The following is an 18,439-nucleotide window of genomic DNA, read 5'->3' as shown; positions in this document are numbered from 1 at the left end:
GCGAAATACTTTATTGAAGATGGTACTTATTTAAGTGTTGATTTTCATCTGCATGTTTGTGTTTCAGTCTGATTCCGTGGCTTTGATGTCACAGTCTAGGCAGAGGACATGTAGGCGTAAATATCCAAATTATGGTAGAAGAAATCTTGGACGGCTTGAGTTGTCTTCTGGAAATGAATCTTCAAGCTCCGTAAGACATGTCAGTTTCATAACTTTAAAATATATAAAATAATCTTGAATAATTTGTCTTAATTCTTTACTTGGAATCTACCTTGAAATTTTGTGAAAGTATAGTATTCTCTAGATATTAAGATGAAGTTTCACATTTTGAATTTCTCTAACAATTTTGAACAGCTTTGTTGTACCATATAAGTGTACAATCCAGTGGTTTTAGTATATTAACAAAATTGTACCATCACCACCACTATTTAATTTCAAAATATTTTAATCACCTAAAAAGAAACCCTGTACCCATTTGCAAGTACTTCCCATTCCCACTCCACCCAAGCCACTGGCAACCACTAATCTTTCTATCCCCGTGGATTTTTGTATTCTGGACATTTCATTTAATGGAAGCATACAGTATGATCTTGTGACTGGCTTTTTTCACTTACTATGTAATGTTCAAGGCTGATTCCATGTATAGCATGGATGAATACTTCATTCTTTTTCATTGCCCAATATTCCATTATATGAATAGACCACAGTTTGTTTACCCACTCATCAGCTGGTGGACATTTGTATTATTTCTACTCTTTGACTGTTATGGATGTTGCTCCTTATCAGCATTAACGTACAGGGTTTTGTTTGGCCATAAGTTTTCAGTTCATTTGGGTTTATATCTATGAGTCAATTTGGTGGGTCATATGGTAACTCTGTATTTTTACCTTTTGAGGAATTGCCAGACTGTTTTCCAAAGTGGCTGTATTATTTTATATTCCCAGTCAGTAATGTATGAAGTTTCCAGTTTCTCCACATCCTTGTCCACACTTGTTATGTTCTGTCCTTTTGATTTCAGTTGTCCTGGTGGATGTGAAATGGTATCTCACTGTGGTCTTGATTACATTCTCCTAATGACTAATGATGTTGAACATGTTTTCGTGTGCTGTTTTCCACTTGTATGTCTTTGGAGAAATATCTATGCAAATCTCTGGCCCATTTTTCAATTTGGTTGTCTTTTTTATTGCTATAAGGGTTCTTTATACATTCTGGATACAAATCCTTTATATCAGATGTATGACTTTGAAATATATTCTCCCATTTATTGGATTGTCTTTTCACTTCTTTGCTTGTTTCCTCTGAAGCACAAAAGTTTTACATTTTGATGAAGTCTAGTTTGTTTTTTCCTTAGTTGCTTGTGCTTTTGCCGTCATATCTAAGCAGTCTTTGTCTTAACCCTTTTCTTGACTTACAATAATCATATGTAAGTTACTGTTCTTCTTTTTGATTTTTTTGGGGGAAACCAGTATTTCTGTAAAGAGTTTTTAAAGGTTAATATTAGAATGTTAGTATTTTCTAATCAGTAATGTTTTGAGGATTGAAATGTTACATAAGGATGAACAATTTATTTGAATTCCTCTGTGAAGCATTAGGGTGTAGTCAAACATAGGGTTTGAATTTAAATCCAAATTCTTCTACTTCGACAAGTTGGTTAAACTTTTGTGCCTCTGCCTATATCTGTAAAAGTAATTAATAGTATGTCCCTCAGAGGTGTTGTGAGAATTCATTTAGTTAACCATGTAAAGTGTTTAAAACACTGCCTAATATCCAATAATGTTAGCTGCTAACCGTTCACTTAAATGATTTTGTGTAAGACCTTTCTTATTTATTTTCTTCTTCTTTATATGTATTGAGCATGTTTTAACCTTTAATGATTTGGGGTAATTATGATAAATGTTCCCATCCATCCTCACTGGTTTCTGGCATATCTTTCCTGTGTTTTTCTTTTTCTTTCCCCTATATACTCAATTAGATACATGTATATTTTATTATTTCTCCTTTTGTACACAAAATGTTGCATACCACAGATACTCTTTTGCACTTGGGTTTTTTCACTTAAAATATTCTTAAAATCACTTTGTATCAGTTCATAAATGCCTTCCTTATTTATTTATTTATTTTTAAAGAGTTGTATCATATTTAAGTTATCTGATTATAACAGAGTTTATTTAACCACTCTCCTGGTTATGGGCATTTAGGATGTTTACAGCGTTTTCATTTTAAATAATGCTACAATGAATAATCTTGTAGATGTATGTATTTTTCTAATGATGGAGATGTTATTGGGGGCGGGGTACATTCCTTGAAATGGGATTGCTGGGCCCAAAGATAAACACGTTTGCATCTTATGAGATGCTGATAAAAATTCCTCATAAAGGAGAATTCCAACTTGCTTTCCTCCCTGTGGCGTAAGAGAGTGTCCGTTTTCTTACTGTTTACCAACAGTGTGTTACACTTTCTAATTTTTGCCAATTTAATTGGCGAGAGATGGTATCTTAGTTTTATTTTTTATATGTTTTGGCTATTCTTTTATGTGATAGAATATTATATGTAACATGAAATTTACCATTAGCTGTTTTTAACTATACAGTTCAGTGGCATTAACTGCATTTACAGATGTATGCAACCATCACTGCTCTTCATTTCTAGCACTTTTTCATCATCCCAAATAGCAGCTCTGTACTCATTAAACAAGAACTCCCCATTTCCTTCTCTTCCCAGCCCCTGGTAACCTCTCTTATACTTTCTGTCTCTATGAATTTGCCTATTTTAGGTACCTCATGTAAGTGGAATCACAATATTTGTCTTTTTGTCTTTGGTTTATTTACAGTGTAGTTTACATTTCTCTTATGTGTGAAGTTGAACATATTTTTATATATTTAGAGTCCATTTCATCTTTGTGCATTGTGTTTCATGTCTCTTGGCCATTTTTCTATCGTGTTTTTGGCCTTTTTTCCCCCTTCAAGTTTTAATTTTTTCCACCCTGCTACATTACTGTATTTTTGAGTTAATTTTATCATTGGATTCTGTGCCGTTTTCCAGGTACACTCTCATTTATACAGTATTCAGTTTTACTACTTCTCTTCTAATTTTTATACTTTTAATTGACTTTTCTTGTCTAATTGCAGTATTTAATACTTCCAGTACATTGGTGGACACTAGTGGAGATAGTGGACCATATTCCTGTTGTCAGTGGAAATGTGTCTGCTATTTTCACAATAAGTAAGATGCTTTGTTTTAGGTTTCTACAGTATACATATATATTATGCTAGGGAAATATCAACTAATTCTTATTTTCTTAAGTGTTTCTGAAAAATCAGGAATGATTATAGATTGAGTTTTAATTTTTAGATCAGTAGTATTAATCTTATGATTTTATGTCTTAATTTGGTCTATTTGCAATTAATGGGGAACTTTTAAATTAACACAAGTATAATGTAGAATGTTAAATCCACTTGACCTTTTAAGATAAGTCATAATTTTGTGTTATGGTAGTTTACCTCCTACAGTAGTATGAATTCATTCTCCTGAGTGTTGCAGATGGCTGGAGATTGTTGTGTATATGTGTATGTTGGTTCCATTACGCTTTGGTTTGGAAAGCACTGATAGTAGAAAAAGTATGGGTTTTAGAGTTGGCCTGGTTTCTGATTCCATTTCTTATACTTACTCTTCTGTGACCCCAGGCGTATTTCTTTACATTTCTTAGCCTTGGGTTTCTCTATATATGAAAAGGTAGTAGTGGGCAGGTAGTGACTTGAGATAATACAAAACTCATTGGCAAGACGGATCCAAGATTTGTGGGGTTTGAATCTTGTATAATTTTAGGGACGTTCTTTAGAAAAAGAATTCAAAGTTACAAATAGACACAGGGCCTTGGTAGGCAAGTTAAATTGAAAGCCTCTGAAACTTAAGTTTCATTAGCTTTATCTTAACCCTGCTTCTGTTTACAGAAATATTTTGAGAGTTAATGCAGATAAAACATTTAAAACTTTTTCCCAGAATGCATGGTTTCCAGGTAGTAGATTTGAAGAGTTTATTTTATTACTGTGATTTTTTAGAAGTCTATTTTGAGCATAAAAAGCAGACTCCTGTTGAGTAGATCTAGTGTGGTTGGCCTACTAGGAATCTGTACTCCTTGAATAGCATTGGGCTCACATTTTGAGGAACATTTTTTAAGAATATGTTTACTTTGCATTTTGCCTACTCAAATGAAGTAAACAAAATAGCTATTTCCTTGCAATTCCATCTTTTTAGTTTTGTTTCTCTACAGCATTTTCATTATCCATTTATGATTCACTTAATGTAAGTAGCTGTTATAGGAAAAGGTTGTATCTCAATTTAAAAGTACCTGCTTAGTATCCAAGACCAGAATTTAAAGTAGACGGCAGCTATTAGGGTTGTGGGAATTAGCTACTTGTTCCCCTCTCTTCCTTTAAAGACTTCCATGTTTCAGGTTTAAAAAAAATTACACAGTAAGTACAGCGAGTTCCCATATACTGTTTCCCTAAGTGTTTCCTATTAATAACATCTTGATTTAGTGTGGTACATTTGCAACAACTGATGAACCAATTTTATACATTATCATTAACTAAATTCTGTAGTTTACATTAGGGATCACTCTGTGTTGTATGGGTTTAGACAAATGCATAATGTTATGTACCTACCATAATAGTATCATACAGAACAGTTCCACTGTCCTAAACCCCCCCTCTGCTGTACTTAATCATCACTCCCTCCCTCTTCCTGAGCTACGGGCAACCACTGATCTTTTTACTGTTTCCATAGTTTTGACTTTTCTAGAATGTCATATAGTTGGATCAAACAGTATGTGGCCTTTTCACATTGACTACTTTCTAGTAGTATGAGTTTAATTTTCCTCTATGATAAGTTTATATTTAGCTCTGTAAGAAACTGCCCAACTATTATCCAAAGTGGTTGTGTTACATTTTGTATTCTGATGAACAGTGAATGAGAGTTCCTGTGCTTCACATCTTTTTAAGATAGTATTTCTTCCCAACTTATCTGTAGATTCAACACAGTTGCAGTCAAAATCCCAGCAAGTTTATTTTGTGGATATTGGCAAAGAGATTCTGAAGTTTGTTTGGAGAAAAAAATGACCCAGAATAGCTAACAGTACTGAAGAACAACAAAGGTGCAGGACTGATAGATATTACCTGACATTAAGACTTAGTATAAATCTCCAGGTTTCAAGACAGTGTCGTACTGGTGAAAAAATAGACAAATATATCAATGGAATAGAATAAGGAACCCAGAAGTAGACCAATACAAATATACTCAACTAGTGTTTGATGGAGGAACAAAGACAACTCAATGGACAAAGCGTTGTCTTTTCAACAAGTGGTGTGGAACAACTGGATATCCACATGCAAACAAAATAAAAAAATCTAGACACAGTCTTTTCACAAAAATTAACTCAAAATATATCATAAACTTAATGTAAATGTAAAACACAAAATTATAAAATTTCTAAAAGATAACATATAATAAAAATCTAGGTGACCTTGGGTGTAATGATCACTTTTTAGATAAAATTCCAATAGCATGATCCATGAAGGAAAAACTTGACAAATAGAAAAGCCTGAAAGATACTGTTAAGAGAATGAAAAGACAAGCCATGGACTGGGAGAAAATACTTGTAAAACTCATGTCTGATAAAGGACTTGTATTCTTTTTTTTTTTATTAAAGAAATTTTGTTTTAACATCTTTATTGGAGTATAATTGCTTTACAATGGTGTGTTAGTTTCTGCTTTATAACAAAGTGAATCAGCTATACATATATCCCCATATCTCCTCTCTCTTGCGTCTCCCTCCCACCCTCCCTATCCCGCCCCTCTAGGTGGTAGGACTTGTATTCTTTTTTTTTTTTTAATTTTTTTTGAGAAAAGGACTGGGAAGGTCTTTTTTTAAAAAAAATAAATTTATTTATTTATTTATTTTTGGCTGCGTTGGTTCTTTGTTGCTGTGCGTGGGCTTTCTCTAGTTGCGGTGAGCAGGGGCTACTCTTCGTTGCCGTGCGCGGGCTTCTCATTGTCGTGGCTTCTCTTGTTGCGGAGCATGGGCTCTAGGTGTGCAGGCTTCAGTAGTTGTGGCACATGGGCTCAGTAGTTATGGCTTGCGGTCTCTAGAGCTCAGGCTCAGTAGTTGTGGCGCACGGGCTTAGTTGCTCTGTGGCATGTGGGATCTTCCCGGGCCAGGGCTCGAACCCGTGTCCCTTGCATTGGCAGGCAGATTCTTAACCACTGCACCACCAGGGAAGTCCAGGACTTGTATTCTTAAAACTCAATAAGAACACAACCCAATTTAAAAATCGACAAAAGATCTAACAGGGACTTCGTTAAAGAAGATATACAGATGGCAGATAAGCACATGAAAAGGTGCTCAACATCATATGTCATTAGAGAATTGAAAGTAAAATGAGATACCACTACCCACCTATTACAGTGGCTTGAGTTCAAAACGCTGAGAACATTTACATTGACTTATTAACTTTGCTCAGAGAATGGCCTCTTGTATCAGTTTTTTTTGTTAATAGTAGTAGTGTTAAGTCTCACAAATATTTTCTGTTGCCTAATTCTTTGATAAGAAAAAGGGTGTAGTAAAGACACTTGCTTTTTGTTTTAAGTTTACCTATTTTATTACCTGGTTATCATACTTACTCCTGAGATGATTAGAATGACTGTGTGGTTTCTCTTGACTTGTGTTATTTAATCTCAGAGATCAAGATTTTTATTTTATTTTTCTCCCCCTCACAAAATTAGGAGACTTCATGTGATCAAAGTGAAGGTTCTTGTTCTTCTGAAGAAGAAGAATGGAAAAGTGATAGAAGAAGTGAAAGTGACAGTGAAAGTTCAAGGTACCTGTTTTTACTCGTTTTAATCTTCTAAGCATTTTAGTCATGACGTTGAATGGCATCATACTTGAATGGCATTCAAGGTGTAAGAGCTTCCAACTGTGGAACAACTAACATTGAGTTTTTAATACATTTAAAAGGAGAAGAAAGCTGGATTAACAGCTGTTTCTACAGAAAACATTTTGGGTATTTTTTTTTTGACTATAAAACATTTGAGCCAACAGTGTAAATATGTGTACTCAAAACATCAGTTTAGTCTTGGGCTACGTTTATAAAGAGGAGTATACAACGTCTGTGTGATAAAATCACCGTTGAATTTATTATTAGTTATTGCATACGTTGATGAAAGTTCAATTAACTATCAAGAAGAAAAAAAAAAGGGAATTTTATTCAAGCCAAACTGAGGATTATAACCGGGAAAGAGATTCTCAGGAAGCTCTGAGAACTGTTCCCCCTGTTAGAAATGATGGTACATCAGGATGACATACTGCTATTTTATATAAAGTTCACCAAGAATACATAGTCCAGGTAAACTTTTACAAAGTGAGCACCAAGTACTATGACCCCCTACAGAGCTGGGAAAGAATGTTATTCTTTTAAGAAGTTAAATTGCTAACGTCAGAAGAAAGAAAAAAATTGATCTTTACTGTTGAGCAGACACTCCCATCTTTGAGCAGCTCTGGTTAATGTTTAATGCCGATGCCCGCTGCACGTTAGGGAGGGTGGAGGCCCAAATGGACACAGAGAATTTTATGTTTAATTTTTCCCGTCCTGCCTTAAAATATAAACTTTATTTTATCATACGTATTACCTTTTGTTTAGTTTTGGTATCCAAATTTCATGGGACTAAGATGTTAACATCTGTTCCTTGTCTTGGTAAATGTCAACTTTGTCCTGGCAGATGCTCCAGCCAGAAACCTGGATATCATTCTCTCTTCATAACATTTCCATCACCAAGTCTAGAAAATTCTCCCTTCTAAATATGACTCAGATTATTTTAATTTCCATTGATACTGTGCTTTACAGACCACCATACCATACTCCTGGCTTCCTTTCTTGTCTTTTATTCCATTATGCTTAGGAGCTGGAGTGATTTCTAGAGCACTTGTCTACCCTTGTTTTTGTTTGTTAACTTAATTTTAATTGTGGTGAAATACACAGAACATAAAATTCACCATCTTAACTGTTTTTAATTGTACAGTTCAATAGTGTTAAGTACATTCACAGTGTTGTGCACCCAATCTCCAGAACTCATTTCATCTTGCAAAACCGAGACTGTATACCTACTAAACAACAGTTTGCCACTCCACCCCACCCACCCCTGGCAACCACCATTGTCCTTTCTATCTCTGTATTCACTATCTTTTAATTTAACTTTTCTTGAATTTTATTGTACAAAGCAGATGCTCTTAAGATTTTTAAAACAGCTCTTTTTATAACATAAAATATAATACAAAAATAATATTTGTAATAAATAGCTTTTGGAACTGTGTGTTTTATCAAGGCTGAGAGGTATGTGGTTGGACAATGATGGCCCCAGTAGAGGATTTTTATCCTTTTCTGTGTTTGCTAAAGCTGGGAGTGGGCCAGGGGCTAGTTTTCTAGTTTCCTATTTGACTCTGCTTTTGCTCCAGGGTAGGTTAGGACTAGGCCCTCTCTGGGATCTTTTCTCATATCAGGGAGAGTCCCCCTGTTGGCAAGAAGCTTTGTCCACTTAGAGCTTTCTGTTCTGTGCTTTCCTTGTGGCTCTCAGTGTAGTCACTGACGGTTTGTCATTCCAGTTACAAGTTCTAGTACCATTTTGGAGCCTCCTGCGGTTTAGGGGGCGCGCTGCTCTTCTGCACAGTCTCTCCTGCTTTCGTAGCTATACTTCACTTTTGGAAAGGGTATTAGTAGTTGGCTCTAGATGTTGTCTTCTATGAGGTCTCATCCAAATTATACTTACAAAAAATTTCTCAGGCTTATATCCTTTCCTAATTCCCAGCGTCAGTGAAGATTTTTCTCCTTCTCATGGTCTTTGGTCATTTCAGTATGCACTGATAGGGAGGGCAGTCGAATCTTCCCAGGATCTTTTCTTTCCTCCTTGTTGTCTCTCCTTTCTTAAGGTTGTAGGATGAATTTACTCTTAGGGCTTAGATTCTGGTTCTGTACAACTGAAACTGTTTTCCTCTCTAGTGGCTCTTCATCTAGATATTCTGATTGGACGGCTGACGCAGGCATCAATCTGCAGCCTCCTTTACGAACGTCATCCCGTCGACGAATTACTCGGTTTCGTAGTAGTTCAGAGGACGAAATGTCTACTGAGAATTTATCTCCTCCAAAAAGGAGACGAAAGAGAAAGAAAGAAAATAAGCCTAAAAAAGAGGTAAGAAAAGTATATCTTTAAAAATACCATCTATCTACACTTTTATAGTTTCTGTCCATATTTAGAAATTAGAAATCTTTGGGAATTTGTAGGCTTTATTACTATTATTTTTCTGATCGACATACATCATCAGGAGTCAAACGTAAAATGCAAACAAACTTATTTTTGGAAAATCTCCTTTGTTATTAAAACTTCTCTAATCTGCTCTGAGTTGGACTTGGCACTTATACCTTTCTGAATCTGTAACTTAGAGGGAAAGCTCTATTTTGCTCAGATCCCCACCATAACTCTTATTTTGTCCTCCAGTTCCAACACCAAAAATATACTTCAAGGCATTTTAAGATCCTTTATTCTTGTTTTGTCTGCTGTTGTCCTGTTTCCCATTTTCATTTGACATGTTCTGTCTTCATACTTTTCTCCTAATTGTAATATTGCTATACCTTGTTCCATGTACAGTGCTACATGTGCTCCTGTCATATAGGTAGCTGTTGTTATTTAAAGATGCTATGTCTTTGTATTAGGTATCTATTGCTGTGTAACAGATCATCTTGGAACTTAGCTTAAAAACAAGAAACATTTATTATTTCATGTTTTGATGAATCAGGAATTTGGGAACTGATTAGCTGAGTTTTGGCTGATGAGGTTGCAGTCATCATGTTAGCTTGGGTCACAGTTGTCTAAAGGCTTGACTGGGGGTGGATCTTTGAAGTTTGTTCATAGGGCAGTTGGCTGCTGGCCTCAGTTCCTTACCATATGGGCTCCTCCATAGGGCTGCTTGAGTGTCTTCTTGACATGGTAGCTGATTGTCCCCACAGCAAGTGATCCAAAAATTAAGCAAGGGCTAACTAAGCCTTTTATGACCTAGTCTTGGAAGTTGCACATTGTTACTTCTGCTTTTTTCTATTTGTTAGAAGTAGTTGGAGCCCACATTGAGTGCAGTATACTTAGGCTCCACCTCTTAAAGAGGAAAGGAGGCATATCAAAGAATTTGTGGTTATATTTTTAAATTACCAGTCTTTTTTTTTTTTAATTTTTTTCCATTATGGTTTATCACAGAATATTGAATATAGTTCCCTGTGCTATACAGTAGGACCTTGTTGTTTATCCATCCTAAATATAATAGTTTGCATTTGCTAACCCCAAACTCCCATTCCATCCCTGTACCACCCCCCTCCCCCTTGGCAACCACTAGTTGTTCTCTGTGTCTGTGAGTCTTGTTTCTATTTCATAAAAGTTCATTTGTATCATATTTTAGATTCCACATGTGATATCATATGTAAAATTACCAGCCTTAAAACCTCAAATCAAGAGGAGACTCCCTGAGATGATTAGTCTGTGGTGAAATTCACTGTGGAGTCTTGGCAAAGCAGCCTTAGTGTGTTGAAGAGGATCCAGCTGGAAATTAGACCCGCTACATAGGATGTAAAGTGCTATGCAGAATCTGTTAGAAATTCAGGAGACGCTAGGAAAGTGCTAGGTAGATCTACAGTGCTTGCAACAGCTGATAATGTTCCTATGTATGTTAAAGAACCAAATATGTATGCTGTTTAAAAACTAATCATTAGGTGACATGCTAATAAAACAGCCATTCTGAATGGTGAAGTCTTTTGTTTTTCAATTAAACAGTGCACACTGCCCCTTTCTATTCTATTAAACTTTGTTCGTTTCCCCTTGGCAGAATCTGCGGAGGATGACTCAGGCAGAGCTTGCAAACATGGAACGCTTATATGAATTTCATCCTCCGGTTTGGATAACTGACACCACACTTCGGAAGTCTCCTTTTGTTCCTCAAATGGGTGATGAGGTGAGAGTAATAAAGTTTAAAAATGTGAATATGGAACGTAAAATTAATATTACTCTTAGGTTTTTATTTTTAAATGTATACTTCCCTTTTGTAGGTAATATATTTTCGACAGGGTCATGAAGCTTATATTGAGGCTGTCAGAAGAAATAACATTTATGAACTGAACCCTAACAAGGAGCCATGGAGAAAAATGGATCTTAGGGTAAGATGATGGTATCATTAAATCATTAAGCATTTAGCACATACATGTATAGTTAAATTATTTATAAATCCATTAAAAATAACCTACTGGAGGCATACTTCATTACTACCTTTCTGTTAATTTCCAACTTAAAAACATTTCAGCTATTACCTGCTAAGCATTAAGGTCTATTCAGAAGACATGCTTGTCAGTGGGCACTCTGTCCATTATTGGAAGGCAGCTTGGCTGTATATATCATTAATCTTAAAATGATTGTACCCAGGACAGATTTTCAAAAGAAGTGCAAGTTTTCAAAAAAACCAATACAAATTGGAAAAAAAGGTTCAACCTCACATGTAATAAAATACAGAAAAAACTTTAGCTTCTCTGTACTTAACCAATTTTATGTATATATATATTTTTAACATTTAAAGAAAGAAAATACCATGTTTTAACAAGTAGCAAAGGTTTAGGTTTGTTAATAGTTGTTCAACTTGGTGATAAGGGTGCATGAAACAGGTGCAGGCTCCCCATAGGGTATCTTGGCAGTTGGAATTGAAACTGAACATATTTAGACCTTTTAAATCAGCAGTTCTACTTTTGGTAATTTAGGAAACAACCAGAAGTGCATACAAATTTAAATTCTATATCACTGTTTATAAAAACAAAAAATTAGGAAAAAATCCAAATATCCCACAGTACTGAATGAACCAAACCATGATATATTCACACATTTGGCTACTATGTAGAGCCCACCATGTAGCCGAGGCTTTTAAAATGTTTGTGGAATGAATGTTACATATTCACAGTGTGTTACTAAGAGGAAAAATGGGATGTGAAGTTCTGTTTTTGGTTATGATAAAAATTTAAAGACATATGGTCAACCAAAATAAATACATTAAAATGTTAGTGGTGATTACATGTAGAGTAGTATTACAGGTGATTTTTAATCTTTATACTTCATAGTTTTGATACTTTCATTAACTGTTAGAAGATGAAAAAACTCAGTGGCTCTACTTCTATGAATTTGGCTTCAGATACATTCAAATTTATGTCTCTTTCACTTATTACTGTGTACCTGAGGACAGCTGATCCTCATTTTTCTTGTTTTCTGTATTTACGAATTTGTCTTTCTCACTGTTTGCTATTTGTAACACCAAAATCAGTACTCAAGGTGCTTTCTAGTCCTTTGCAGACATGCACAGTGTGGCAAAAGATTTGAGTTGTCTGCCCAGCATGTTCTCAGCTGAGGTTGAACAAGGTGATACTTCCTTCTTTTGAGCTCTCATATTGTAAATAAGTGTTCTTTTTGCAGTCTATTCGGTGCCACATTAAACATTTTTCAGATTTTTGTGCTTTTTTTTCAGATTTTTGTGTTGGTGACTTGCTGTTTAAGATGGCCCCCTAGCGTAGTGCTAAAGTGCTGTCTTGTGTTACCATGTACAAGAAGGTGATGATGTACCTTATGGAGAAAATCTGTGTGTTAGATAAGCTTCTTTTAGGCATGAGTCATAGTGCTGTTGGTTGTGAGTTCAATGTTAATGACTCAACAACCTAGATTAAATGACATGTCTTTACATAGAAATTCACATTACACAAGATACTATCTTAATTAGGTGACTGAAATGTTACGACTGGGGGCCTGTAGCCACCTAGCCTTGTATTCCCTCCAGGAGCAGTGGTTCAGTATTCACTGGGAACTCACTAATTCATCATTTTGGGTGGCACTACAGAATAGTAAGAATGCTGCAGATAATGAGAACCAACTGTATTTTTAGCACTTTGTTTGGCACATTATAACAATAACATTTTGTGCAGTGAATAAATGGATGAATCATCTCATATTCTTAGTATTAAGGAAACAGGTATTGGGGGAAGGCTAATTACAGTAGAATGAGTAGGATGCTCTATCATGGTAGGAAGTTTCTCCCATTCCCTGTGTTACCCCTACTGCCTGGAATAGGTCATGGCGCATAGATCTTCAACAAATATTTATTGAAATGTATTAGGTAGAAATTTAATGTCAAGTTTTTGAAGAATAATAAGCCAAATGCTTACATAGTTTGATTTGCGTAGTACAAAATTATATAAATGAAAATGTTTCTCTAGGAAGAGAAGAAAGCCAGAAGGAAATTCTGATTGTGCACAGTGGTTGTGTTTAGATACTGAGCTGATGGGTGATTTGTGCGTTCCTTCTTATACTTTTGTTGTGTTTTTTTCTAAAGTTAGTATATTCCTTACGTTAGAAACAGTGTTAAATACCGGTCTTCAAAAAGATGTGAAGATTTAGCAAAAACTATTGTAAATAATGGTAAATTAAACCCCTCTTCTGCTTTGGAATTCTAAATTGTGAGCTGACTTAATTTGGCAACATGTGGAGAATTATAATCTTGAGGAATTGCTTTATTTTAACCATTTATTCTTTTAAAAATATCTGTTAAAGGATCAAGAGTTGGTCAAAATAGTTGGAATACGATATGAGGTTGGTCCCCCTACACTTTGTTGCCTCAAGCTAGCATTTATAGATCCTGCGACTGGAAAACTTATGGACAAATCTTTCTCTATTAGGTATGTGTTACTTTTTAAAAAATGAAATTATTTAAATTTAGATTTTCCCTCTCGCTGATCAGCATGTCCTCTGCATTCAGCTGCAGGGTAAATAGTAGAGCACTGTGGACAGCCCAAGATGTAAGTTGAAGTTCTGATAGATGGGACCCACTGGAAGTAAAAATACTGGTACTGCAGCAGCAATTAGGCCAGGAGCGTGTTTTATACATTTTTTCATGCCACTTAAATGTGTAGAGAATTCTGGCCTGTAGTGGAAATTGCTTCTGCATTTGTTTTGAGAAAATGTTAGAATAAATAATTTGCTAAACCTGTGCTGTCCGATATGGTAGCTGTTAGCCAGGTGTGGCTGCCGAGGACTTGAACTGTTGCTAATTTGAATTGAGTGTGATTAAGTGTACACATTGGATTTTGAAGGCTTGGTATGAAGGCAAAGAATGTAAAATATCTCATTATTTTGTATTGATTATGTGGTGAAACAATATTTAGGATATATTGGGTTAAATAAAATACACTATTAAAATTAATTTCAGAGGTTTCTTTTTACTTTAATAAGGCTAGTCAAAAATTAAAAATTACATATGTGGCTCCCATTGTATTTCTTTTGGACATTGCTGCTCTAGACTATAACCTGCTGTGCAGGAAATTTAACAGTCTTTTATTTTTGTTTAGATATCATGATATGCCAGATGTTATTGACTTTCTTGTACTGCGTCAATTTTACGATGAAGCAAGACAGAGGAACTGGCAGTCTTGTAAGTCTGTCCTTACCCTGAGAAATGAATCTCTCATTTTATTGCTCTAAATTTTTTGGTTGTGGTGCTGCTTATTATGGTGGATGCAAACGTGTAAATTCTGGAAAGAAATATAAGACTGCTAAGTATATTTTGCTTAGGGCTTGGTATGGTATGTGACATTTTGGAAGGATGATTTCTTACTCCTGGAGTATAGGCTAGAGTAGACCTTCTATTTCCTTTCAGACTTGTCCACACTGCATTACTTCCATCTTTAATGTGACACTGGTATAATTCACAAAATTACCTGTAATGTAAAACAATAAGAAAGTTGAAAAATAACGCAATAATGTTCTGGTATGCCAGAATATCTTACCTTTGATAATCATATCAACCCAGACTTAAATAGGTTGACTTGAGGTAACCATTCCTTTAAAAAATAAAAAATTTGTGTAAAACTTACGCTTTATAACCATGAATTGTATGGGTCAACAGAAAAAATAAAATCACCTAAATGTAGGCACTAACTTTTGAATGTGGCTTTTTGAATGTGGTTTCAATGTGGTTTTCATGGTGACTATTTAAGGCAGGCTGGTAGGCTCACTTGCTTAGACTTGTGTAGGTTATTAATCTCCTTAGGACATAATTGATGACTGTAATTAGGCCAGCAACTGTAATAGTTATTTCACAGGTGTATATGTATTACTTTCCAGTATGTAATGCTGTCTGGGGAGCTCATGTATTGAGTTTGACTTTAGTTACCTAGGAGAATGAGAAGTCATTCTCCTTTTATCAATTTTAGTGAAATACTAAGTTCTACCTAGGCTGTGTCAGCTGGTGTACACATTCATAAATGATGTTAAGACCTCATTAATTTTCCTAATTCCTGCTGCCTTTTTCTGCAGGCAATAGAAACAGGTAAATAAATTCCCTGAGTTGTCCCTATTTGAAACGAAATCTTATCGGAGAGTGTGGCTGCTCTTAGTAGACTTTTTTTTTTTTTTAAATTAATAGCTACTCTATTTATTTATTTATTTATTTATTTATTTATTTATTTATTTATTTATTTATTTATTTATTTTTAGCTGTGTTGGGTCTTCGTTTTGTGCGAGGGCTTTCTCTAGTTGCGGCCAGCGGGGGCCACTCTTCATCGCGGTGCGCGGGCCACTCTTCATCGCGGTGCGCGGGCCTCTCACTATCGCGGCCCCTCCCGTTGCACTTTTTTTTTTTTTTAGTAGACTATTTTTAATGGTAACGTCCACACAAGTAATCAGGGTTATTTTGGGGACTGGAGGTGTAAAGGAAAGTTTTCTTGAAGAGAAACATCTAGCCACCAAAGACGAAACAGAACAAAACAAAAAACAAACCAGACAGCTGGAATATGTAGAAGTTAATGTTGTACAGCCAAGTCCCAAAGAACTTTATAGTTTCCTAGCCAATCTGGTTTTCAACCCCCATGATGTGTAAATTAGAAGCTCTCATTTTGTTCTACCAACATGCCCATTCAAAAAAATTTCTTAACCTTGATTCTCTACAAGTAAATGCTAGAGATTGGTTCCTGACTACCCCTTGTAATTTGGTGGGTTTTGTTTTATTTTTGAGGTTGTGAAATTATTGTATCATATCTTCTATGCTAATTAATTTGTTTTTGCTCCCCCATAAAAATCTTACTTCTTCTCCTGAAGTTTGAGCAGTTATTATAGGAAGTTGCCTGTGAGAACTTTTTACTGAGCAGATGTTTATCCTGCTTTTGACTAGCCAAAATAGGTTTATTTGAAAAATCTTAATGGAATAGAAAAGCCCATTTTTACCATGAGAAAATGAATTTTTTAAGCCTCCTTTTAATTTAAAGTTTTTAGTCTTACACCAAAGAACTATTTTTATCTCAACTGAAAGTATTCTAATATTAGATAAATAGGGAAGAAAAATATTACCTAACTAATTCTTGGTGTCAAAGACTGGCTCCCTTAGTAACCATATATTTTTGTATTAGACTTCTCAAAATGAAGCCCCTGGATTTGTTATTATTACAGTAATACTTACTGTAACAAATATTATAATTGATATTTGTTAAATTGGGTTATTTATAGAATTGGACAGAAACCATGGTGCTACATCAAAATTTTAGTATATTCCTTCCATTAAAAAGGTTTGTTGTTAAAATTTATTAAGACTTCTTTTTAAAGTTGAAGTGTTGTTTTGGAATATCTGTATTAATGAAATACTGTCAAAAGTAGAATTTTATTAATGGTAGAAGGGTGGTGGGATGAGGGGCTTATGGGTTTCTAATGATTTTGAAGTAAAATATACATAAAGATCATGTTTATATAAATTTGAAAATATATTAACCTCAAAACATGTAGCTCCAATAGTTGTGATATTACTATTTTTTTCAGTTTTACAGAATTTATTGAAAGCATACTTTCTTTAGTCAAGACTATTTGTGGGGATTATTCTCTTTCTTGGGAGTGATATGTAGCTTTAATTTTGATTGATACTATTTCTGTAAAACTTTTCTTGAAGAAAGTATTGTTAATCTAGCAAAGAATTATTAATGAAGGATAAGTAACTTTTTTTATATTGATTTTGTTTTGAAAACGATGGGATGGATGGGAAGGAGGAGATAGGGTTATTATAGCAGTTTGTGTTTCTTTTGTAATATATGTAAAACAAAGATCGAATACAGTTTCTTTCTCTAAAAGTTGTTAACAGTTATAGAATACACTTAGAAATGTGTATGTATAATCTAAAATCACTGAAGTCAGTTGAAGTATTCTTTCCAGTTACTTTGGTTTGTATAGGGAGCTCTCCTAAGGTCTGCTTGCCTGCTTTTATATTATGCTGAGATAATGGGGTATGTGGATGTTTAATTCTTTTAAATAATAAATAAGTATTTTCAAGGGTACATTTAGACCTGATTTTTATTATGAGATCTTAAGAATTAGAACACCGTTTTATGTGGAGATATATATATAGCAGCAACTTTAGAAGAATCATGGATTAACTTCTGATGATACGTTTATAACTTGTTTTATTCAGGAAATGTTACATATTTCATAAGTATATTTAATATGCTTATTAAATATTTATCGATTTGTATACATCGTTGTAAAAGATTTTTGAGTTTTGTTAAATTTTGTTCTTTGTAATAGAACTTATTTTGGAGTGGGCATTTGGATCCATTAAATAATGGAACCTAGTCATGAACCGTTATCATCAACTGTATTCTATGGTTTTATACCTTTGGTAAATTACCGAGTGTAGTACTATGTCTTTTTCACGTATGTTTTATCACTAAAGATTGCAGATAAGTGGCGAAGAATGGCTAAGTTTAAGATAAAAATATTATTTGATTTGTTTTATCTGTGTCATAGGTATTTTATAAGTTAAAAATGTTAATGTTAGCAAATTGATGTCTCAGACTTGGTCGTCTCTCTTATAGGTGACAGGTTTCGTTCTATCATTGACGATGCTTGGTGGTTTGGAACGGTGCTGAGTCAAGAGCCGTATCAGCCACAGTACCCTGATAGTCATTTCCAGTGTTACATTGTTAGGTATGTATGCAGATGAAAAGCAGTCATCTACAAACATTTGTTCATTGCGGCAGGTTGTGGTATGAATGACGTGTTTCAGGTTAAAAAAAACACCATTGAGTTCATTGTTAAGTCACGTCAGTCTCACCTTTGCAGCATCTCTCTAGAATGCCTCTGTTACTAGTACCCGCCTTGGTACAGGTTCTACTTGCTTCCCTGGGACCTTTTTTGTAGCCTCCTAATATTTCCTCAACCCAATATTGCAGGATCATTGTTCAGGAGCACATGTTACTTCATTTCCCTTGTTCAAAAAAAGTCTGTGCTGCCTTTCCATTGGCTGTGGAAACAAAGTCCACATTCTGAAGTGTGGCATTCAAGGCCTTCA

At 34.8% G+C, this 18,439-nt stretch overlaps 1 protein-coding gene across 3 annotated transcripts in view; it reads left to right on the top strand.

The window, feature by feature from the left end:
• The window catches only part of BRWD1 (bromodomain and WD repeat domain containing 1), a 128,003-nt gene that overhangs the window by 71,995 nt on the left and 37,569 nt on the right, over positions 1–18,439 (top strand). For all 3 annotated transcript variants that reach the window (XM_059921577.1, XM_059921576.1, XM_059921574.1), the window contains 8 exons: positions 68–199; positions 6,781–6,875; positions 9,048–9,237; positions 10,916–11,041; positions 11,136–11,243; positions 13,666–13,790; positions 14,460–14,542; positions 17,964–18,075. In XM_059921577.1, coding sequence (XP_059777560.1) covers positions 68–199; positions 6,781–6,875; positions 9,048–9,237; positions 10,916–11,041; positions 11,136–11,243; positions 13,666–13,790; positions 14,460–14,542; positions 17,964–18,075 — 971 coding nt within the window. The remainder of the gene's footprint in view (positions 1–67; positions 200–6,780; positions 6,876–9,047; positions 9,238–10,915; positions 11,042–11,135; positions 11,244–13,665; positions 13,791–14,459; positions 14,543–17,963; positions 18,076–18,439) is intronic.

The sequence above is a fragment of the Balaenoptera ricei genome, chromosome 4, assembly GCF_028023285.1.
Source record: "Balaenoptera ricei isolate mBalRic1 chromosome 4, mBalRic1.hap2, whole genome shotgun sequence".
Classification (NCBI taxonomy): domain Eukaryota; kingdom Metazoa; phylum Chordata; class Mammalia; order Artiodactyla; family Balaenopteridae; genus Balaenoptera; species Balaenoptera ricei.
This window is presented reverse-complemented; position numbering and strand designations above follow the sequence as displayed.